The 25,068-nt window shown below is 45.2% G+C and overlaps 1 protein-coding gene across 1 annotated transcript; it reads right to left on the bottom strand.

Moving 5' to 3' along the window:
• Window positions 1-3,458: 3,458 nt before the first annotated feature.
• Window positions 3,459-24,311, bottom strand: KLF15 (Kruppel like factor 15). The gene is made up of 3 exons (XM_038772294.1): window positions 24,102-24,311; window positions 17,152-18,254; window positions 3,459-4,323 (listed from the first exon to the last, which is right to left on the bottom strand). The coding sequence occupies exons 2-3, from the start codon at window positions 18,186-18,188 to the stop codon at window positions 4,155-4,157; spliced, it is 1,206 nt and encodes a 401-aa protein (XP_038628222.1). The 5' UTR covers window positions 18,189-18,254; window positions 24,102-24,311; the 3' UTR covers window positions 3,459-4,154.
• Window positions 24,312-25,068: the final 757 nt, after the last annotated feature.

Below are 25,068 nucleotides of genomic sequence, written 5' to 3'. Positions count from 1 at the left end.
TCACTCCTCTAGTGCTAACCTTCTCACTGTACCTCAGTCTCATTTATCTCACTGCTGACATCTCACCCACATCCTGTCTCTGGCCTGGAATGCCCTCTCTCTTCATATCTGACAATTACTCTCTTCACCTTCAAAGCCTTATTGTAGGCACATCTCCTCCAAGAGGTCTTCCTTGACTAAGCTCTCCTTTCCTCTTCTCCAACTCCTATCTGCACCACCTTGACTAGCTCCCTTTATTCATCCCCCCTCCCATTCCTACAGTGGATATATATATGTATATATATATATATAGTAGTTTTAATTATTTATATTAATGCCTGTCTCCCCCTTCTAGACTGTAAGCTTGTTGTGGGCAGGGAATGTGTCTGTTGTTATATTGTACTCCCCAAAGTGCTTAGTACAGTGCTCTGCACAAAGTAAGCACTCAATAAATATGATTGACTGATTGACTGAATGACTGACTGCACATAGAGCAGAACCCAGTTCCTTTTGCCTCAGCAAACACCATCCTGGATCATCAGGATGTTTGCATTGGTTCATTTCTCTGGCCTTTTAAAAATGCCAAAACGTCACAGTTCACTGAAAACAAGAGGAAGAAGTTACATTTAAACTTTAATCAACAAGACAACCCTGAACCGGCTCGTCATACCAATCAATAAGTAGGAGGAATTGCTTGAGGTGGTGTGCGGCATGCCCCATGGACACCGCGGAGTCAATCAATCAACTTACTTAGCACTTACTGTGCACAGAGCACTGTAGTAAGCACTTAGGAAAGTTTGATACTATAGAGTTGGTAGACACGACCCATGCCCTCAAGGGGCTTACAGTCTAGTTGGGAGTGTGAGAGCCTCTGCATCCTGAACACTAGTGGAGTCTGGAGATTCAAGGCACGGAGAAGTCACAGAGAAGAGGGAATGCCATTCTCCAGAGCCAAAACAAGAACTGAAGATTTCAGATAAAAGGGAAAAGAAGCTTGTTCTTATGTGGGTTTGCGGGGTGCAGCCAGAGAAACCAGACATATGGGCAGAGAACTGGAGGCATTGAGGGGAGGGAAAGGGAGCTAACCCCCCCACCACCTTTTCCACTCCCATAATCTGGAGGATGAATGCAAAGCTGATTATCTTAGTACAGTGGTGGACACATGGTAAAAATTTAATAAACACCACTATTATTATTGTGGGAAACTTTTGCTTTGAAAATGCAAAAGGTTTCCCACAAGGCAGCAGAGGGTCGGACGTTTAATACTCCTGAGGTTGCGAGACTACACCTGACAGGGTTTGGTAGCAGAATATCAAGGCTTTGAAAACTGTGAAGGTTGGTGGTGGTAATTATTAAGCTTGGGCCCTTGGCAGTTCATTTTGTTCTGGAGTCACCTGCTTGTTTAGCTCAACCACACAGCAAAACATTAGAAAGGAGGAACATGTCCTGCTGACGTTCCAGGGCCCTAATCCTGGGAACTGCTGGAGGGCAGAGCCTAGGAGTCCTACAGGAATGTGAAGCCTCTGCTCATGTTGTTCTTAATTTTCCTTGGCACCGGCACCTCTTGCTCTCTTTACCAAGACTCAATCTAGTAGGCCCTGCCAAATCTTGAACTTGATTTTATTTCTGGCTTTTGCTTAGCTTTTTGGTGATGAAGAAATTAAGACAAGCAACTGGTCAATAGGGGAAGGTTAAGCCCAGGCATGCTGTCAGTAATCAATTACTCAGTGGCTACAACATTACAAACTGTCAACTGAGTACATTGGAATTCCGGTCCGCTCGGCTCGTACCCTGAGAGGGTAAACACAATCATCTTGGTGGGCGTTCTTCATAAGAAGGAATGTGGGAGCAGGAGCCAGGAAGCCGTATTTCCCTTGTGAAATTTTCTGATGCTGACTAAAATTTGAAGCCATGCATGTGGGGCAAATGCTCAGACCACCAGTATTGACCAAGTAAAACCATGAATCCAAGAGATCTTTTTAAGGCTCCATTTGAGGAAATTTTACTTAAATAATCACAATACATCCCTCCAGTTTTTGCTCCTGAAGGTGCTATTATGTGCCTGGCAACCTTGTAGGACACTGACAGCGAGAAGTCCCAGAGCGTAGGCTGTGGAACAGAAGCTACCAATTGGAGAGAGTTGAAAGCTTTCACAAAAACCCATCCTTGATTGAGAAGGGTTATTCTCCATGAAGTCTGCTACTTTCAAGATAAACACTGGCAAGGTGACTAGCTTGGGAGCCCTCTTTGTTCTATATAGCGCCTGGCCGCCCAGTAAATATTTAACAAGTAATCAGCCTTTGATTCTGCAAATTTCAGGTCTCCTTATGAAAGCCAATAAGGCAATATTTTGTTCCCAAGTTAACAGCTGAACAAATACAAAGAAAACACATGATTTCAAAAGGTATTTAAAATTTCCTTCTTTTTATTGGCAAAGTAAATATATTTTATGAAGAACAAAAGAAAATATACAGAAATGTAACTTATGTACACAAGCTTTATAGATTTTTTTCAAATTTACACAAATTTTGATATGTTATTAAAAGATATCTTATATAGATGCATCTATGTACAGTTTATTTACATACATTCATAGGATGTGAGATAAACCAGTCAGTACAAGCTAGTTCATTTTATATTAATTTCTAGGACAGAAGGAATGCATTGCTAAAATAAGGTAGTTCAAGTCTATCTAATAGTCTCACATACAGCATGGTCTCCACTTCCACTTTACTAATGCTAGAATTGCAGTGTTTTATTTCCGATTTGCCCAGGCAACATAGAAAGAAGGCAAACCAAGTATCTTTGAATGGCAAAATCTTGAATAAGAAAATAGCCTCTTATATGATCTTCTCTAGTTACTGACTTCTATTTTACTCTACTGTTTCTTACACTAAGCAGAGCACAGATGTATACACACACACCCACACTCACCCACAGACACAAAACAAGAAGTACTCATTAACAGGAGTCAATAGCTTGCTGCTTCCATTACATTTTTTTCTTCTCAACTATTTAGCTCAGTAGCTGGCAAGGATGAACTTCCCCTTATCAGTGAGATTTGTTTCTGTTGGCTATTGTTGACTCACCAACAGAATGCCAGCATGACATTTAGTGAACAGAATCATCTCAATTAGAAGCAAAACAGTACCTACCACTTTCAACACCCACAGGCAACCTGCAGGCTACAGAACAGATACAGTAAAATGGTTTTATGGTAAGTACACAGAAGCGAGCCCTAAAACATGATCATTTACATCAAACTGTGGTAGAAAACCTGTGATCTAATCTGGACCAAGCTCCACCGGTAGGGCCTTTGAAAGTACTCTCAGACCCAGGCAGCCGGTGGGACCTAGTGGAAGCCTTGGTGGGTGGGGGTGGGGGGGGTGGGAGTCAGGAGACCTGGGTTCTAATCCCCACTCTGCCTCTGGCCTGCCGCGTGACCTTGGGCAGGTCACAACCTTGCTGGGCCTCCGTCTCCTCATCGGTAAAATGGGACTAAGATAGCCGGTGAGCCCCATGTGATAACCTTGTAACTCCCCCAGTGCTTAGCCCTTAGTGAGTGCTTCAAAAAGGTCAAAGTTACCATTATTTAAAATCTTTTTTCCCCTCTCCCTAAAGAAGAGAGGACTAACTAAAGGTGCTATGGAGGGTGAAATCAGGAGGATCGGAGCACAAATGCAAGTTCCAAAGCCTCCTCCATCCATTCCAAATCCCCGGGAGAGGCCACAGAGACACAAAGGACTTGTTTTTATTTCTCAAAAGGAATTTGCCATATCCAAACTGGACAAATAGACTCAGCTTAATAAAAACTCACAATGAATAGCTCTGTATATGAGCAAAGCCCACAGGAATGCCAGAACTGTAATTAACTAGCTGCAAGTAGCCCATAAATTTTCCTTGTGTGGCAGAAAACAGCTTAAAATAAAACACTGTAATTTCCAAGGAGAAGCAAAGAAGTGAAAAGAAGGGAGGGGCAAAGGGGAACAAAATAACTGCAAAAAGCTTCATTCTCAAATTCTATTTTTCCAACCCAAACATTCACATGTGATGGCATCAGATAACAGCATCACTGTTTCAGAGACAAATAAATTATCACTATAAAATAGTGAACAGAGCGCTGTCAGCTGTTTTCAGACCAATGGATAGATGGAAAGTGGGTGGAGAGGGACCGATCAGTTCACTGCACGCACCGAACGATTGCTTCTGGGAAACCGGTGCACCTTGATGTGCTTGGACAAGTGATCACTGCGTGCAAACTTCTTCTCACAGACAGGACACTGGTAAGGCTTCACTCCCGAATGGGATCGTCTGTGTCGAGAGAGTTCATCTGATCTGGAAAACCTGCCACACAGCAGAAAAGAAGCAACCTTTTGAGCTTTTGTATCTTCCAATTCCATCCCTTCCCCTTTATGTATGTTTAATCGATTGTATAGTCAGTCATTTAATCTGTTTTCTCTAGTTTGTAAACATTTTGATGTCTGTCTCCCCCATTAGAGGGTAAGCTCGTTGTGGGCAGGAGCTGTGCCATTCCTTTTTCTTGTACTCTCCCAAGAGTTTAGTAGTGCATTGCACCCAGTGGGTGTTCAATAAGTATCATTACTACTACTATTACTACTATTCATTCATTCAATCGTATTTATTGAGCACTTACTGTGTGCAGAGCACTGTACTAAGCGCTTGGGAAGTACAAGTTGGCAACATATAGAGACGGTCCCTACCCAACAATGGGCTCTACTACTACTACTACTACTACTACTACTACTACTACTACTACTACTACTACTACTACCATCATTTAAGGTTCACAGGTACTAAGACAATGAGGGGCACCTAATCAAGCCCAGAAAGGAGCACTTTATAGGCTTTGGGCAGGCCACAGCTCCAGTCAGGATAATGCTTTGAATTCTTTTTGGTCCCTGTCACAGGAGGATTCCAGCAAAGACAAGCACTTACTAATTCTACCCCCCTCATCCTCAACCAAGGGGGAGTGACATGTTGCCTCCCACGTTTCACTGAGACTAGGGCACAGAGAAACAAGGAGGAGCAACTAGTGTCTTCCAGCACGTGGCAGTGAGAAAGCTAGAAACAGAATTGACTTAGGTCCTGCATTGCAAACCAGAGGAAACCCTCATTTCCTGCTGGTACACCTTTCCTCCAACTGAGGCACCCACTAATATGCCAATTTGGAAACCTCCAGACCCCAGTTCTTCAAATGACCATGTTCTCCTGTCACCCTGCCTATAAGTTAATCAGTTAGCTGGTAGAACATGTACCTAATAGCAGTCATTTATACTCGGAAGCTTTCGCTTAGCCTTCGGTCACCTGACTCACTATCATATTATTGATCAATCAATCAATCAATCAATAGCAATGTACTGAGGGCCACTAGACTAAGTGCTTAGGAGAGTACAGTAGCATTGGTAGTCACCATCTCCATCCTCAAGGATCTTACAATCTAGTGGGGAAGAAAATTACAGAGGAGGGGGAAGAAAGAGTATATAAAATATCTACCTAAGTCCTATGGTTGTGCTACCTTGTTTAAGTGCATAGGTGGTATAAACATACTGACATGGAAATTGGGAAATATAAAGTAGGGAGAGGAGAGATTAACCTGGGGAGGCTTCCTGAAGTAGATAGGACTTCAGAAGGGCTTTGAAGATGGGGACAGCTGTGGACTGTCAGAAACGAAGAGGGAGGGAGTTCTGGTGGCAGGAAAAATAAGAACGAGCCCCAGTTAGCTTAAGAGGAATGAAGAGTGCGAGATGGGGTGTAATGGGAGAAGAGAGTGGATAGTTAGGTCGGCAAGAGCTGATTGCCTTAAAAGCAGTGGTCAGGAATTTCTGCTTGATGTGGAGAGGGATGGGCAACTGCTGGAGATTTCTGAGGAGAGGGGACAAGTATGCAAAGTGTCACTTTACAAAAATGATCTGGGCATTGAGATGAGCATTTTTCCCTGAGATGGGCTTCTGTTCCCTTGTCAAAAAGGTGCAGTAAGAGATACTATCCTTATTTTGCAATGCTAGAATATAACTGAGGTGCAAGCCTCTCTTGAGGAAAAGATTAGGCATGGCTCAAGTTACTAATGTGAAATCTCATAGTCTTAATTGCACTTATGGAAATCTCTCATGCAAGATACTCCAGGAAACATCTTAGAGCCCTCATAAATTTTACTGGCCTTGTGAAAGTTGGGGAGGCCAGCTGAACTGGGGCTGGACATTGCTCAGGCAAATCAGTGCTAAGACTTCAAGGGTTAAAGCTTTGAGAAACATATTCTCCTCTGAATGGGAGCCACAAGATTACCCTTCAGCAGGCTGATGACTGCTCCAAATAGCAGTAAAGAGAGGAACAGGACATCTAGAAGAAAACCTATCATTTGTTTATTCAGAGAATAATAGTAATAATAAAAATTGTATTTGTTAAATGCTTACTATATGCCAGGCCCTATTCTAAGTGTTGGGGTGGATACAAGCAAATCAAGTTGGACACAGTCCCTGTCGCATGTGGAACTCACAGTTTCAATCCCCATTTTACAGATGAGGCAACTGAGGCACAGAGAAGTGAAGTAACTTGCCCAAGGTCACACAGCAGACAAGTGGTGAAGCTAGGATTAGAACCCACAACCTTCTGACTCCCAGGCCCGTGCTCTATCCACTACGCCATGTTGCTTCTTGGCTGTTTCCCGAAATATGGGGACAAAATAGGAGGGAAACTGTGCTTGAGAAACAAAAACACTACTCAAAATCGGAACAATGGTCCCAATTCACAACCTAGGAAACTTTAGGGGGAACTTTATGGATGACTACATCCAGGAGAAAGCGAAGAGGCCAGCTGGCAGACTCAGAGAGCAAAATCAGATTATTCCAGCCAAAAATCTATCTGAGGGACAGAATTTTTCAGAACGATTCTCCATGATTATCAAATTAGTTAGAAAATTGCCAACTCTCTTCACTTCAAGCTGTGTCAGCCCAGCTTGAATCATTCTCCCGTGGAGGGCCAGAGAATTGAATGGGCCTCTACCGACTTGGGAAATGAATTGTTTAACAAAGGGAGTAGATAAATATCCATGGGGGTTAGAAAAGCCAACTTGGGAGGAAAGATACAAGTGATCAAGTGGCCAAGTATTTCATGGGAGAACAATGGTTTCATGCAGGAAGGAAGCCATGCGACCTTTAGGAAATATTTTGTAGTAATTTTTCAGAGTCTCCCTCCCTATTGTCAAACCCTCCTCACTGAAAGCAGGTCTAGTGCAGTGGTCTCCAACCCTGGTCTAGGGGCTACCAGTGGCCCGGAGAAGATGTTGGATGACCCCACTACCGTCCCCTACTGTCTTCTTCCTCTGGTTCTCTCAGTGCCTAGTTTGTAATGAAAGAGGTGCAAGGGCTCAGGCGAGAAGCTGTGTAATGCTCCAGATATAGAATGTAAAAAGAAAGCTCAGAGGTGGGGTCTATGATCTCTCAAGCCCAAGGGTGCGCATGCTGAGCCAGGGTCAGCATCAGCAGAAGTTGAGTATTGAGGTTCAGGGTTTGTGGGTCAACTAAGAGTGAGTGAAAAAAGGTACAGAGGAGAGAAAAATCAGGAAACAAATACCCTAGAAGAAAATTTTAACTCTACAATTACTTGAAAAAAGAATGTGACTGTAGGAATGCTTTCCTGGTGACTTCAAATACCTGGATGAGGCTCTCAGGCCTCTTTGCTGGGATAGGGTGCCTCAAACCCTGACTGGGGAGTTGGTATTCAGAGAGAGTCACAAGGCTGCATAAGATTAAAAATGAGAATCTGTTACAATGCTTTAAGATCCATGGGAGGGTATTACTGAGCCTTTCTCTCCTACCATTGTGGAGGAAAATGGGCTAGCTTAAAGAGACAGCTGCTCTGCCTAAATATTTTTGTGTCTGTCTCTCCCATTCACAGGTAAGCTCCTTGAGGCCAGGGAATGGATCACATGCTTCTGTTGTACTTTCCCAAACTCTTAGCACAGGGAATTGCAACATCACAGGCTATCTCCCTGCCTGAAGACAGTCGGTAGCCTGAGTGTTCTCCAGTAAATCTGGGTGGAAGAACTGCAGTAATGGAGAATCCGTGAGAAGAGCAGAGACAGGCTCTTGACTCCCCAGGCCCAGAGTGCACAGCTTGCACACTCCTGGTCAAGAAGTAGGCAGTCAAACCCTCTATGTCCCAGCCACCATTCTTATGAAGGCTTAATCTAGTCCTCAAGTCCTGGGAAAAGCTCCCACTGGACTGAGGGGAACAGAGTGGCCTGGCCTCTCATCCTCCAGATGGGAGAATGGTTCTCTTCGGCTAAAAAGTATTGTTCACATTTCCTAACACTTCTCAAAGCTCCATACAAGCTTTTTAGGCACAAGAAGGGGGCATGTTGAGCAACAGAGCAGTGTGTTTGGCAGGAAAAGAAGGAAGTTGCTTTCCAAGGGACTGAAGAACCAAAGTGCTTAAAGGGCCAGAAACCATTTTCAGAAATCAGGGTGCTCAAGTTGATCAGGAAGAGGGTTAGACAGGCCTGTGTTCCCCAGTCTTCTGGGTCTTTAGTACTACCTCACTGCCAAGGGAGAACTTGAAAAAAGTCCATCTCCCAACTCTCTGTTCACAATGAGCACTTAATAAATGCCACTAGTTGACCAATTGATTGATTGGTGGTGGCAGGAGGGAGCGAGAAACAAGCTCAGTACAAAACAAGTACAGTTCATCTATTTAGAAAGATTCCCAGAAGGGGCTGGAGGGGAGTCACATGTCAGAGGTGCATGTGTTACTTGAGCTGTGGCAGCTAATGTGAGTTAATATGTTAAAAATATACTGGGTCTCATAACCAAGCCCTTAGTTAAGGAGCAAGAATTTTGCAATGCTGTTCCCCAGAGTCCTGTCCAGATCAACTTACTGGGTTCACCAAAATAAACTCCTGGCACCCCGAATGTTTACAAAAGGACAATTCCTAAAACAAAGATCAAGAACCAGAAACAACTAAGTTCCTGGATCAAAGGACAAAATGCATTTTATGAATCAAATGGGATGGGAGAGAAGCTCAGGGAGGTTTAAGGCTGATTTCTCTCTAAACCTATGCATTCAACAGGAGGACTACAACAGCTCTTGCCTGGAGGTTACCCAGCTGACAAAAGCTCAGGATGCTGATTGCCTGTATACCTGGCCAGCTGGCTGCAATTCCCCTTGCCCAAGTCCTTCACTCTCCTGCCACCTTACCTAAGTAGCTGCTGAGTTCAACACTAAACTTGATTTTCTCCTGGCTTAGAAGACAAGGAAGAGTGTGTTGACTTTGGACTCCCCCCGGCCCACTGCTATTTCAAGGCAATGCAGTAGGAATCACCCTTTCTTCCCTCAAAAACTCTCTTCTCTTGTCCTGGCCCCAGCCTTCACCTCATCTCTCCCCAGAGGATTTTCTCTTACCAGTCCCCTCCCCACTCCCCTGCCTTCAATCAGGGCAAGGCCTGTGATGGCTTTCTGGGGCCACTAAAGGGTAAGCAATCACAAACTAACCTTTCAGCTAATCATCAAAAGGAACTAATCTCTCTTCAGAAAACTCAGGTTCTCACCAGCTGAGAGATGGCAGCACTTTGTCCCCTTGTCCCAGACATACAAGTATTTCTATTTCTCATCCTCTCCTTCCCTCTTCCTAGAGCCTTGCAGCAGGGAGCTCGCTGAGGCCCAAGACTGAGAGAGGTGTGGATATTTAGCACCCTTGCACCTCTTCCTAGACAAATTAAGCACTGCTCCCTAGGTTATACTCTTCTCCTTACCTGGAACAGTTAGGAAGGTTACGGAACATGAAATAATACCAGATATTAAAAGTGCAGCTGCCCTTTCTTGCCTTTAGAGGAATGAGAGTCAAATTCAGATGCCATCTTTCTGGAATTCTCTCTACCCTCATCTCACCATTTAAGGATTCCTGTTTTCTAGGTTTGGGCTCTCTGAAATTCAAGTTTTTAGGGGTGATTTGGGGAATGATTTAGGCAAATACAGCTCAATCCTGCCCAATGGTGTCCACAGTCTCAGCCCAGAGTAAAGAATTCTGTAGTTTCACACAGTTACATTTCTACAGTAGTAATAATAATAATTGTGGTATTTGTTAAGCACTTACTATGTGCCAGGCATTGCACTGAGTGCTGGGGTGAATACAAGCAAATCAAGTTGAACACAGTCCCTGTCCTGCCTGGAGTTCACAGTCTTAATCCCCATTTTACAGATGTGGTAACTGAGGCCCAGAGAAGTTAAGTGACTTGCCCAAGGCCACACAGCAGACAAGTGGCAGAGCTGGGATTAGAACCCCTGACTTTTTCCCAGGCCCATGCTATGCCATGCTGCTTCTCTAAGGCCCTTTAGGACATTCAAGAAACCACAGAACTTCTTGGAGGCATGTCCCTACCAGGTCATATTGACTACATGCATCCACCTAGCTTGATTTTAAACTCCTTGAGGGTAAGGCTAGCATCTTCTAATCCCAGTGTACTCTCCCAAATGCTCAGTACACTGTTCTGCCCACAGTAGCTGCTCAATACATCCTATTAATCAGTCAATAACCTGATAGCCCTGCCTTTCTCTCCCCGCAGGGAGCAAGCTTGAAATATGAGGGTAACTTCTGAACTCATTAACTGCCAAATCTTTTCATGACATTTATCCCAATGGCACAATTTGGGCCAATCATATTTTTTTTTAATGGTATTTGTAAAGTACTTACTATCTGCTGTACTGAGCACTGGGTACAAACTAATCAGATTAGACAGAGTCCATGTCCCACGTGGGGCATGAGGTAACAGGCACAGAGAAGTTAAATGACTTGCCCAGGGTCACAGAGCATACAAGTGGTGGAGCTCGTATTAGAACCCAGGTCCTCAGACTCCCAGGCCCGTGCTCTTTCCACTATGCTACACTGCTTCCCTGGGGCCTTCTCCAAGTCAAACAGTTCTTTTGATTGTTCTCTGCTCCCCATGGAAGTCAAAGGAATTGAAAAGTTAGAAATTGGGAAGAAATTCAAGAGAAGTGTTTTTCCTGAGTGAAAACTGCCCACATAAGCTCCCCTGCCATCTCCAATGGCATCTAGCTTTCTCCTAGCTTTCTGAATAGTCTTGTCCAACCCACCATTTCATAGATGCCCGCACAAGATGGCTGAAAGTAGCAATCCAGAATTTATGAAGGAACAAAGTGAAACTCAGAAGGATAATTGGTTTGTTCTTCAACCATTCTAGAGCCAGAAGAAAATGTGAAAGAATAAAATCAAGAAACAATGTGAACCCAAATTGTGCACCAGGGTCACTAAATTCAATGACAATGCAGCGCACTTCAGCAAAGCATGGGGTTGCTATTGTGTCATGCTTGCATCTGCAGATCAGTAAGGGACAGGCCAGAGTTTCTTTTCCCCTTCAGTGATCCCACTGCCTGTGGCATTTAAGGGCTATTTTGCATCGCATAATCCATAGTCCCCAGGCCCTGTAGGTAGCCTAGTGGTCTTCTCTTCCAACTGCTCATTTTGGGCAGGGGCTGTGTCTACCAACTCTGTTGTACTGTACTCCCCCAAGAACTCAGTGCAGTGCTCTGCAGAGAGTAAGTGCTCAATAAATATTGACTGATTGATTGATAAGCAGCTCCTGTTTCCAAATAAGAATCAGGGACAAATGGTTGTTAGGATGGTCACTCAATCAGGCCACAAGGCAGTGACGTCTTGTGATTATTAAACACTTGCACAGTATTTAATGGACCAAGTGACGGAGGAAATTCTATTGACACCCCCACACACCCCGAACCACCTCCACCACCACCCTCTGGCTCCCGCCACTCTAATAGTTGGAGATTGTAGCTTCAAGCACGAGCTTTATTCCTAATACCATATCCCAGCAAGGACTTCTGCAAAAAGCTGGCTTAATGCATGTACTAGCTAATCCTTTCCTAAACTCCCTTACCTAGTATGGTATGTTGCACTGACTGTTTATTGCTTTGCATTTGTTTGGAAATGGCCAGCATATACCCCTTTGGGGAAATGAAATTAAAGGCAAAGGTGAAAGAGAGAGTCCTAAACTGGCTTTGTCCTTATTTTGTAGGACTCCAGGATCTCCTGGAAAACTTCCCATTTTAGACCCAGGAGTGACAATCCTAACTCCCACAAAAGACCCTCCACTTTAAGAATAATAATAATGATAGTGGTATTTGTTAAGCACTTACTATGTGTCAAGCACTGTTCTAAGAGCGGTTCTAAGCACTTTACCCATCTCTTCACCTTTGCTTTCCCTACTGGGATGAGTTGTCAAAAACTGAATGTGCTGTTTAAGGGATGTGCCCTCAGCTGAAACAACAGCATTTTGTACATGCTTCTCCACCCTTCTCTTCACACAGTCTAATGTCTCATTTGTTTCTTTCTGCTATTATGAACTAAGTGGATGACTGCACTGAGCTAGGCATAATGCTCCCCAGAACTGTTCCTGAAAGGTTGCAGTGAATTTAGACTCCTCCAGCAGAACAAAATCACTCAGGTCTTTCTCTCCAGTGGGCATCACCTGATATTTCTCTGTGCTGAATTTCATCTACAACATAATGAATGGTTTAGGGCCTGATGACTTCTAACCAGTTCCCGATAGGAGAAGAAAGTATGCCTACTAAAACTGAAAATATCATGACCAGCGAAAGAAAGTGGGCTTTTTGGTAGCCTATGAAATTAGTGTAATTTGCTGCTATTGAAAGTTTTTGAAGGGAATCTTATCAAGCCTTTGGTTTTGTAGGGAAGGTCCTGAATGTTGGTTTGCTGGTTGGATACTTTGGCAGCAAGTTTACTAAAACACCTTCCCTCCCCCCGCCCCCACCTCACCCCCACACACCGGCCCAATTACAATGTAAATTCCTTATGGGCAAGTGACCTGGCAATTTGCTTCTGTTGTACTTTCCCAAGTGCTTAGTACAGTGCTTTTCACTTAATAATTGTCATTACTATAACTCCTACTACTAGTACAGGGAACTCATATTGGGGTGGGGGTGGGAGGATTCAGTAGCCAAATCCCCAATCAAGAATGCTGATATTTGGCTTTCTTGTTTATACCTTTCATGGAGGTGTTTCCAAATGCAAGTTTGGCAGGGGCAGTGAATGTTTGTAGCAGGAGCAAACAGCAGGGGATGTCTTCCCCATGGGTTATTCTGTACAGGCCAACTCCAAGCCCATTCCAGGGAATCTTCTAATCATCACAGGAGGGTCATGGAAGACTGGTTCAGCCAGGTTCTCCAGAAACCCCACTCAGTCAGCCCCTGGTTTCTGTCGTACAGCATACTGCCACATCTCAGAAGCTTCAAGATAGCATGAGGTACGTGGTCCTGTGGATATACCCATTCCCAGCACTGTCCTGAAAATTGCACACAAAACCTCATACTGCTCATTTGCCCAATCAGACCCATAATGAAAAGATGTTTGGGGGAGCAGTGAATGTTAGAAACCCTTACCCATCTGAAAAAGATGCTAGAGTAAGGCTCCAATCCTCTCTTGTTTTTCACTGTAAAATGGTAGGCTGGAAGGAAGGAAGAAACGTTGTCCCGTCTGGCTCATTAGAGTGAAGCAAAAGTCCCGTATCACTGGAAAGCATTGACCAGAGTAAGGCAAGGAGATTTTTCTGTGGCTCTCTTGTATTCTGCCTGAGAGGTTTGAAGAAAGCAATTCCTAGTCTCAGCTGAACTAGTAGAATGAAGTGAAGTGACAGATGGTCACTGGTTACTGCAATCATTCACAAAGAGCATTTAAAATCAAACAGATTGTCTTAGAAAGTTCTCTCCAGCCAGTTGAGTTCCCTACTTGGAAAGGGACTGTTGAGGATTGAGTGTTCATTTTGGTGTAAGTGTTCTTACTTTAATACAGACACTGGAGGCTCATTATCCATATAGGAAGAAGGAGCATTGCTTTTGACAGTTTTCTCCACCTCCAAGCTCAACATATTGGTTGCAATTACTTGGGAGACCAAAAACTTTACTATTTTGGTGAACTTCAAACTCAGATGTTTTTTTTTCCTCAAAGAAAGGCTGTTCACCTCATGCTCATAAGGAAAGAAAGGAAAAGGAACTGGAAAGGCAGCAGCCCTGGAAGTCTGGAAATTCCACTGGAAAGATCAGAGGCTCCAGCAACCTACAAACACAAGAGTCCTTGGAGCCTGCGCTGAACTTCTGTAAAAGGTAAACATTCTTCCTTGTTGAGCGTGTTCTGTGTTACTCAGATCTCATTTGGCTTTAGGCTACAACTTGTCCCTACCAACAGAAATATGATGTGTGAAAAGAAGGTGTGGAAAATACTGGAATTCCTGCATTCTATTAACAGAAGCCTTCTTCTCTTCTGATCTCACAGTCACTGTTCTCAGCATTGGGAAAACAAAGATGTGCATGTAATAGTAAAATTATTAAAACAAAACCCCAAAAAACCAAAACCTTATGATTCTGGTAGGTATACAGGTTTTCTGGGTGCCTAAGAATATTGGCTCAGAATATTCTACCATCCCTGGTAGAAAGAAGAGAGGGGGAGCGTGAAATACGGCTCATCAGCACACTTTCACCTGGGAAGAAAAAGAAGGTGTCTCCCATGCTCAAATTCAGGGTCACTAAGCAGTGCATACTAGTGCAAGGTGCCATTGGAGGCATTAATGGAGGTGGACTGGGGCAGACCTAGCAGTCTTGTACTCCTCAGACCATCTGCTCAAGATGCTAAGGGAGTAGATCTCCCAGGAGCCATGCAGGAAGCTACTGTCCTTTTCAAACAGGTTCAAGATGAGAATCTGGGAGGGGGGGTGGGGGGTGAGGGGGTGGAGAGAAAGGATTTTCTCCAGGCCCTTCCAAACCTAGGTGAGGGAATTTCTTGCACCCTCCCTAAGCACCCACACACATACACAAGGGAGAATCAAGGTCAGTGGTACCTAAAATCGAATGGGTTTTCACACATGACCTCATTTATTCATCCCCTGACCGTGGGTTGTGAACAGGCGGGAAATGAATGGCACAGAAGGGTAGCTGATATGTTTTCAGTCACACAGCACATGGCATCAAGACTAGAACCTAACTGTCCTGACTCCCAGGTCAATGTTCTTTTCATTAGAATACAGAACTCAGTTAAACTCTCAAATTGAGTTTCAACACGCAAAAGTGTTGCTATCTGAGAACTACCCTTGACTCTTCAGATGATAGGTCCCAGAAGCACTGAATAATGGGATTTCTTCTCTGGATGAGCCCTGTACTCCTGCTACTTGCTGGCTCCTGGTAACTGGAAATACATGGTAGGGCCTAGTCAAGAGGGGAGCCCTAGGAGGCGTCTTTCAGGGATCGGAATGACTGATCAAGCTAGCATAAAGAGACAGGCAAAGCTCAACTAATTCAGGCTTGTTGTGTGTGCGTTTGGGGTGTGGTTGGATAGGAGGGATGAACAAGGCAACTCACTAATTGACCGGAAGCCCACTATGGTTCTCTCCTCTCCTAAGGCGCTTTATCTCTATATGTAAATACCTGTGATGGTATGTAGACAAGAGACCGGATCTTCACACTCCAGTGGTTTCCTGTATAATTCACTGAGGGAGCAGGAATCTCATCCTCCTTTGCAAACCAGGACCAATCAGGTCTGTTCACTAACACTTGCGCGGGGGGGGCACAATTACAACCTTGCTGGCACAGTCAGGGGGGAATGTTAACATCGTGAGTTTGAAAGTTTGAATCTTGGCTCTGTCACTACCAGAGAACTTTAGAGCTGGCAGAGAGAGACTCTGTGAAACCACACACTGGGTTCCAGCCTTCCAAAGGCCCATATCTCACTGTGGGCAGGGAATATGTCTACCAACTCTTGTTATATTGTACTCTCCTGAGCGCTTAGTACAGTGCTCTGCACACAGAAAGCACTCAAATACTACAGATTGATTGGTAGTAGGTACGTTAACTCATTCAAATCACTAGGCGACCTTTTAGTCCAGTCAAACACGGACATGGCTCTTACCCTTGATTGGTTGGGGGGGGGCGGGGGGCCCTGAAAAAATATTTTTTACTAAAAGTGGGGCTCTCAAGGTACCAAAGCTTGTTCTGATGATTTTGACAGCTGTCTACATGTTTTGTTTTGTTGTCTGTCTCCCCCTTCTAGACCGTGAGCCCGTTGTTGGGTAGGGACCGTCTCTGTTGCCGACTTGTATTTCCCAAGCGCTTAGTACAATGCTCTGCACACAGTAAGCTCTCAATAAATACGATTGAATGAATGAATGAACTGCTGATTCAATGAAGTACTGCAGCACTAAGTGGTCACCCAGCCTGCTTCTCATATAGGTGCAAGCCCCTTCCAAGGACAGGTGCTCTGAAGAATATGGAAGTGGGGTGGGGAGTACACAGGACGCTCAATCAATCTAGTGGCAGAGTTCCCACTTTGAGTCACCACCATCTTGGATTATACTGCACATGCACAGTCACCCACCCTCCCAAGCTGGAGAACAAGCCTACACGTATGTGCTGAAATCAAAGATGGCGGCACCCAAATCCTTGGAACGCACCATGGCGATTCCAAAAGTCAAGTGGGCATGCAGCTGGGAATGACTAACCTAATGATCTAAAAGAGTTAATCTGATGCTCCATGATTTGGGGCCTGGGTCTTTCAGCTCGGTTCCCTCCTTTAAAAAGAGAGAAGGCTGATGAGGCTTGGTGGAACGTTTGGTGTCTACTAAACCGGGGAGACTGAATAATGAATTTGGGCCCCATTGTCACCAAGAGACAGGCATCCCAGAAATCATATTTACACTAGAGTAATTCCATCCCCATGGCCTGGTTTCCTAATCTGTCCAACTCGATTAGCTATTGTGCAAACAATGTGTTGCAACAGGACCATCAGAGGACACTATGCAAGCCATAGCAAGCCTTACCTGGTCGTTATGAAACTTGAAACCAGTTGGTTTCCTGCTTTAATATGCAGAGGGACAAATCAACAAACATTTGAGCAGCCAGGGCCAGGCGAGGATACTGGCCTACTCAACTTTCAAATCTCCTGGTTTATCTAACATTTGGAGAAATGGTTTTCATTGAAAACCTGGCTAAACAGGTTTTAGAGACCAGCCATTGTTTGCCTGGGAAGAGTTGGAACCTGTTGGATTGGCCCAAGGGAAATGCCACACAAGATTCTGGGATTCTGGTTGGGGGCGAGATGTTGTGCTGCTTTAGGATACTGACCTCCAGCCACAACCGGGCCAAGTGCAAGCAAATGGCTTTTCTCCTGTGTGTCTCCGCAGGTGGGCCTTCAGGTGGCTGCTTTTGGTGTACATCTTGGTACATCCGGGGAAAGTACATTTGTGCATTTTAATGAGTTCAGCCGCAGGGTTCTTTTGAAATTTCTGACCCACGATGATTCCTGTCTGACCCTGCACCACGCCCCCGGGTCCTATGGGCTTGGCAGCAATGGGGACCGGGGCAATGCGGACAAACTTAGAGGGCAAGTTCAAGTTGGAGGACTGGACAATCTGAGGCACCAGTGCAAAAGTTTGCCCTTGGATATTGACTAGGAGTTGGGCGATTTTAATGTTGTCTTGGGTTTGCCCTGGTGAACTAGGCCCTGTGTTTGTTTCTTGTTTGATCTGGAGGGGTTGAATTTGGAGAATGACAGGGATTCCGTTCTCCATGGCTGTTGCTCCATTTGAATCATGGGCCCCTTCTGCTGAGCTGCTGGACTGATTGCTTTTACTTTCTTTAAAGTTACCCCCCGGGAGCATGTGATCTTTATGCTGCCCCAAAGAAATTTGGCTGCCAACCCTCAAGTCCTTGGTCTCACTTTTAGCCCCTTCCTTGAGTTCCAGTTCCATGTTTTCTTCCAGGAACTCTTCAATCTCTTCCAGAGTGGGTTGAAATGGTCCTGCATCTTCGGGGTCTACTGAGAACTCGGGGAATTGAAAATGCTCCTCTTTCACCACCGGCTGAAACCTCGGCTTATCCCACCAAGTCGTGGGGGCATTCCCCAGAGTAGCCTGGGACAGCAAGTAATCTAAGATACTATCTTGACTCTCAGCACTAGATGTGCTCCCATAGCTGGAGCTGAGAACCTGGGAGTCAGGACTGGAACACGAACAGAAACTGGAAGAGTCACTATCATCTTCCGACAAGGGAGAGGGCAGCATCTGGTATGACCTCCTACTGGCTGGCATGTCCCCCAGGTATCCAATAGGGAACTTTGTAGACGAATAAGATTCATCAGCAGGAAGCAAGTGATCCACCATTCCTAGATGATTGTTTATGGGTCTCCCACCAGCATATACCAAGGCAGGGCAAGGTCAAATGAACTCCTAAGTAGAGGGAACAAAAACAATGACAATGAGAACTCAGATCGAATTGCCCATTTCTAGCCACTCATTCCATTTGGCCACCCAACTCAGGTGAAAGTCTGACAAATCAGACTCCCTGAGTACACAAGTTGCCACATGCTTTGATATTGCTGTATCGCAGGAGAATTCTGACTGCCTAAGCATTTTCCAAGATTGCACCACCCAATGGCAAAAGAATACTTTCCAAAATGATTTCACAACATTTGGTTTAAAACAAGCTTCTTCCTTCCAGAATTTTACTGGAAAGAAGCAATCCACCCAGGATTTTTTTTTCCTTTTTTTTTGGTTGGCTTTTTGATTTCCTGTAGAAGCTCTCCCATACCTCAATTAGTGCTGAAGATGAAAAAAACACAATAGATGCTCAATACATGTCAAAAGTCAACAACAAGACAGCAAACCCAAGCTAGGGAAGGATGAGTTAAAGGAAGAAGTTTAAGAATCACCCTGCCCCCGACCACCACCACCAAACAGCCATTCAGATCCCCCAAACTCCATCTGCCAGGGACCAGCAATTCAGATTCCCCAAACTCCATTCTTCAAGTCCAAGTTATGGAGGAATCTTCCCCCTTCTCCTCCCCACCCTGCTCCCCCTGTCAAGCTGAAACTCGGAAGTCGACACATTTGGGATCTATTTCCATAGAAAGAAAAGCGCTAAATGCAATCACTTGGGTATTTCACAGACACCGGCACCTAGAGCCCAAGCCAAGGAAACAAAGGCACTCTTCCCCCAAATCATTTAAGCATCTTACATTAAACCTGGTGCCTGCAGAGAACTGGACTGGATATTTTTTCCTACCCCTGGGAATCCTAATTCGTAATTTCCACAGTTATGGAGTGATCAATTTGTCTTCTTTGCCAGTCTCAAAATGACTTGCTGGGTAATTAATGTGAATTTGAATTCTGTTGCCTCCTGACTTTGAGTTCATTTTGAGTAGACTGGGAGGAGACAGTCTTCAAACTCATTGCTGGTCACAACCCTCTTGCTAAAGCTGACATCATCCTGGGGCTAATTGATCCACCCTAATCAGCTAATAGGTTCCCTGTTCACATTAAGTTCCTCCCTAGGCTACTCTAACCCTGGCATCACCTTCTAAATCCAGAAACTGGAACTTTCCTGCCCATTCAACTCACTACAGGTTGGTAACCTGCTTGAACAACATGATTTTCTACATTTCCAGCGTCCCGTTTTTTCTTAGAATAGAGAGCAAGTCACAAGTGACTTAAGGCCATCTTCATGCTTGGAAGGAACCCGGTTCATCAGTTGTTTGTTTGCTCAAGACAGGGTGGCTGGCTGGAAACAGAACACTGGGCCAAAAATCAACCGAACTTTTTGATGGAAAGTACAGCTCTGAAAAAGAGGAGCCGTTTAACCTTCCCAAAAGGTAGAGGGTGAGAGGAGGAGAGGGGGTTAGGTTCAGGGAGCAGGATATCTGTAGTTGGCAGGCAACTGAGCATGAAGGGAATGTCAGTTCCACTTAACACCACTGTCCTTTTCTGCATACTGCATGGGCTGGGGATAATATGCCATGAACAATCAAAGAAACAGACTTAACTCTGACCATTCAGAGTAGTTACGTCTTGGACAAGTTGTCCCTTCAAAGCCATTGTAGCTGTCTTGTTTATACAATTTGGGGTGGAGGTAGAGGGAGGAGAGGACTGGGGGCAATGCACTTTATCCTGTAGCCAAAACTTCTAGCTTTGACACCGACCTCCTCAACGAGTTTAGTATCATCCTATGGAAAGTGACCGCAAAAAATACGCTTCTTAAAACATAACCATCCAAATAGGATATTTCAAAAATACAAGGGTAGAAGGAGCAGCCAGAATTTTTACTGGATGAAACCCAATCAAGCAATCATCCCTTGAAATCAACCAAGAGAGTTTCTCCATACTCCAGTGCATTCCACATAGGGAAATGCAAGCAAGGGGAATGCAAGCAAGGTGAATGGAGAGTTTGTGTTAACTTACCCCATCACTCAGGGGAATGATAAGGAAATCGCCAGCCACCCTGCATAAATCTGTGTGCAGCCTCCTGCCACCATGCAACGGGGCCCCAGTTAACAACTTCCCTATTTCTTTCTGGTCTCCAAAGCTCAGACTGATCGGCTGACAAAGTGAGGAAACATGTCATGTACATGGTCTAGTGGATAGGGCATGGGCCCAGTAGTCAGAAGGCCATGGGTTCTAATCCCGGCTCTGCCACTTGTCTGCCGTGTGACCTGGGGCAAGTAACTTAACTTCTCTGTGTCTCAGTTCCCTCATCTGCAAAATGGGGATTAAGACTGTGAGGCCTATGTGGGACAAGGGACTGTGTCCAACCTGATTATCTTCTATCTACCCCAGCACTTAGAACAGTGCCTAGCACATAGTAAGTGCTTAACAAATACCATTATTATTATTATTATTATGTCCCATCTGGACTGATTTTATGGATCCTCTAATACCTAGAGGCTCTGAATATAGGATAGATTTAGCCTTGCTCACTTTGCAGCGTGAAGCAGCAGCAGCACGGCTCAGTGGAAAGAGGCCGGGCTTGGGGGTCAGAGGTCATGGGTTCAAATCCTGGTTTCACCAATTGTCAGCTGTGTGACTTTGGGCAAGTCACTTCACTTCTCTGTGGCTCAGTTACTTCATCTGGAAAATGGGGATGAAGACTGTGAGCCCCATCTGGAATAACCTGATCACCTTGCATCCTCCCCAGTGCTTAGAACAGTGCTTTGCACATAGTAAGCACTTAACAAATACCAAAATTATGAGAAGCAGCGGGGCGCAGTGGAAAGAGCACGGGCTTTGGAGTCAGAGGTCATGGGATCAAATCCCAGCTCTGCCAATTGTCAGCTGTGTGACTTTAGGCAAGTCACTTCACTTCTCTGGGCCTCAATTCCCTCATCTGTAAAATGGGGATTAAGACTGTGAGCCTCCCGTGGGACAACCGGATCATTTTGTAACCTCCCCAGCACTTAGAATAGTGCTTTGCACATAGTAAGCACTTAAAAAATGCCATCATTATTATTATGATATTATTTGCAGGAGGCATGACATTTGAGTTATAAAATCCATGGCACTCCAGAAAAACAAGAAATGGAAAAAGAAAAAGTTTTCAGGAGGCCTGAGAATTCTTGTGCTCTTCTGAAATGGTGACACCACAGATGGTCTCATCTTTTAACATCCCAGCCCTGCAGAGTAGCATTCCCTTGAAACTTGGCAGTGATTAGTGGAAACATTGAGGGTATTCATTAATGGGCACCAAACAACCACTGTTATGTGAAAATCTTTCAAAGAAGTGGAGTTCCTACAGGCCTGTCCTGTTGGGAAAGGAGTCTTCTGGGCTTTTGCTGCAAGATGCCACCGCCCCCCACCCCCCAGTTTCATTGCCAGAAGCTCTCCAGCATTTAGGAGGGATGGGAGTTCAAATACACCTCTTCTCAGAACAATCACTAATTGGGATATTCAAGTTTCTCAAAGTACCTGATCTCTAATGCCCCACTCCCTCCCCCAGGCCCCCAGTAGCCTGGCTCAAGTCAACATTTGTGCATCTAGATATCTTAGGATGAGGACGGAGAAAAACTGCCAACACTCTCAGTTATAATGAACAGTCACAAAAAATGCTCAGCCTCTTAGTCACAATGAAAGGCCTCTGACTATCCATTACCACCTGAATGGATAACAAGGGCATGCCAAGGACAACATCTTCCTATTAGGTCTTGGCTAAAAAGCTGGGAATGTCCTGACAATCTTTTTCTTGGAAAAAGCCCCGTTCTTTTGGAAAAACAAAGGCTTTTTCAACTTCCTGCTCTGATGCCTAAATTTAGGAATTGCTGCATCACACTTCATTTACACTTCATATGCTTGAGGAATTTCCAACTCCTTAAGAGAAGTGAAATGGTCCTCGTGGGTCCTCCTGATTGATCCCTCCCCAGATTGAACCTTTGAAGATTTTATTACACCATTTAAGAATTTAGGCAACACACTAGTAAAGCTGATGGTTTAAAATACTGGGAGATTCCTTTTCTTCATAAAAATGCATATGCAGGACATCGACTCATCTTGGACAATACTAATTAATTCAGGGCAAGGTGTATTATTTGGGAGATCCATTTAATACACTGTGATGTGATTGGGTGGAAATAATATAAATGCAAAATTATTCATGCCTGACGGTTAGAATAGACATTTAAGAGTTTAGGTTTCCTCCCTGGGAAAGAAAAGGCTAGGGGAGGCTTTAGGCAGGAGGGGTCCTTTCCTGCCTCTCTCTCTAAACTTCTTCCACCTCTTGTCTATTTGGTGGAGACACTCTAGTTCGTATGACTGACCCCCGTCACTATCGAGACAGAAGAAATCTCTCCCACTTTGCACTTAGCATAGATATGAACAGTCGACTGGCATTCATGCCCGGCACACAAACAGTTCCAGGCATTTCTATGCTAATTTATGCCGAGTGAATGGGCTCTGCACAGAGAGTGCAACGATTCAGGGCATAGGAGGGGGAAAAGTGGGGGGGTGCGTTTTCCTTCCATTAAGACACAAGTTATTTTTAAACGTTACCACCAAGCACCTGTTGGTTGGTTGTTTTTTTCTTCCTAAATACATATCTCGAAATGACAAGGGTATGTGTGAAACACACCTTGTTTCTTTTTTGGCCCTTGCATCAGAAGCACTGAAGTATTTGGATTATATGGCGCATTATCAAATCTTTGTTATTGCCTCTTAGGCCCCCCTGGCCTCCCCCTTCCTTCCTCCCCCCTTTCCCCCACGCCCGCGTTTTCCTTGGTCCCAGAGTGCCAAATGACCGACAGTAACCCTGTCTCTCCGTTTCTCCTGTCAACATTACCATAACAGCCAGCGGAGAGAGGCACATGCAGCAGCACCTAAAGTTCTCCTCCCCGCTCTCGTTCCAAAACAACCCTAAACCCGGCCATCGGCAAAGTTTGCTGGGAAACCCAAGCTGCTCCCCATTTACTGTCCTTCCCCGGGAACCAGGATTTCCATCCAGTTCCGCGAAGGAATGAAGGAGCTTTCCCAAGAAGTCATCCTCGGGAATTACACTTCTAGACACGTAAAAACAAGGCATCAACCTTTTCGGGGAGCTGCGGGGTGGGGGGGAGGTGGCGTCTCGGAAATGGTTTCAGGGGATGCCCCGCTGCCCATCCCCTTCCTATCGCCCAGAGCTCTGCCCTGGAGCGAGGGGCTGGAGTTTTGCCCCCGCACCCATCTGTCAAACATTTCAGACCCGTTCCACGTCCCCGCGGACTCATTCTTCCACGCCACTCCCCCACCCCCGTGGAAACGGGTCTTGGTGGGCGGATCGACTTGGGCAACCCCCCGGCCAAGGCACACGTTGCACTGGGTTTTGCACCGGGGAGTCCTTTGCCGTCGTGAGCGTGGGTCCGGGGAAGGAGGTACATATGCCATGTTGGCACGAACGCCGCTCTCTGGGCTCAAGTGGGAAAGCCATTTTCCCAAGCGAACATATGGTTGTAAACAAATCGACAATTTTCCCAGAGAAGGAATCGGGCACGGTCCGCGGGGTCGGAGGGGAGCGTGATGCGGGGAGGAAAACCCGCAGCTCAGTTCTGCCAAGTAAACCAAGCCAACTATTAGGACCGTGTCCTTCGGAACTGACCCCCTCCACCCCTCCGCTCATAGCAAACCACCTGAGGAAACGCGCGTGTGTACACACACACACACACACACACTGGAACCGAACCTAGGAATTTGTCTTTCTCAGCATTGTCGCCCCCTCCCCCCTCCCCGCACCCATCTCTTCCAGGGCTGTCCAGGAAAAATAAAAGGGAGCCGATTTCCTACCTGAACTTTCCACACGATGAGAATTTTACAAAACAGTCAAAAGGAAATAAAGCGCATACAGATTCCCACTCTGCGGTATCTCCTTTGCTGCTAGAAAAAACAAACAACTTTTTCCTGGTCGGGTTGCCCTTGAAATTGGTCCGAGGAAGCGGTGGAGTTGCAGCAGCAGCAGTGCTGCTGATATGTCCCTTAGCTCCCCTAGTATAGTACTATATCCTAATCACATGACTGCCGAGGAGGTTATCACAGTAAAACTAGGGGAAGGCTTGAAGGAGGCTCGGCTGAAGCTAGAGGATTCATTGGCCGAAGAGGCAGAGAGGGGCTGGACTAAAGCTTTGGTCGTCAATGGAAGCGTCTGGCATCCTATCCCTTCTGCGCTCGGCTCCCCCCGCCCCCCCCCGCCCTCCTTCCCTGCCGCTCTTCTCTCTCTCTCTCCCCCCCCCCCACCGTACTTTCTCCGTCCCTGAAACTAAGCCAGCAAGGCTGAGGGAGGAGGTTTTTTGGCTTCGGCTCTGCTTACTCTTTCTCTGAGCCATAGCAGTAAAGATCATGTGAAGCAGAGGCTAGTAAAAATACCTTGGGGATATTTTGAGGAATGGAAATCTTGAAAGGATCTGCAGAGAGAGTTTGGTATGTGGAGAATAGGGAGTGGGTTTTGAAAACCTCCATTAAAGGGCAATTTGAAACACTGGAAGTGAATGAACTGGCTTTAAAATCATGAATGAATCACGAGGAATCAGCCTCCCCATTTTATGTCTCATCTTCTGTCTCATTAAATCCAGGATCCTTGGAAAGTGTTTTCTCATTTCTGATGCAGCTTACAGACACCATTATGTCCAAATAGAATGAATTAGATCTAGTGTATTGCACCTCGTGGGAGTTCGATAAATACCAGTACTACTGCTAACTGATTGAAAAGGTTGAGCTATGTTTTTAGATGCAGCAACCCTTCTTTATTGGACTGCTG

This window comes from Tachyglossus aculeatus, chromosome X1 (genome assembly GCF_015852505.1).
Source record: "Tachyglossus aculeatus isolate mTacAcu1 chromosome X1, mTacAcu1.pri, whole genome shotgun sequence".
Taxonomy (NCBI): Eukaryota; Metazoa; Chordata; class Mammalia; order Monotremata; family Tachyglossidae; genus Tachyglossus; species Tachyglossus aculeatus.
The sequence above is the reverse complement of the archived record's forward strand: the minus strand, read 5'-3'. Positions and strand labels throughout refer to the sequence as shown.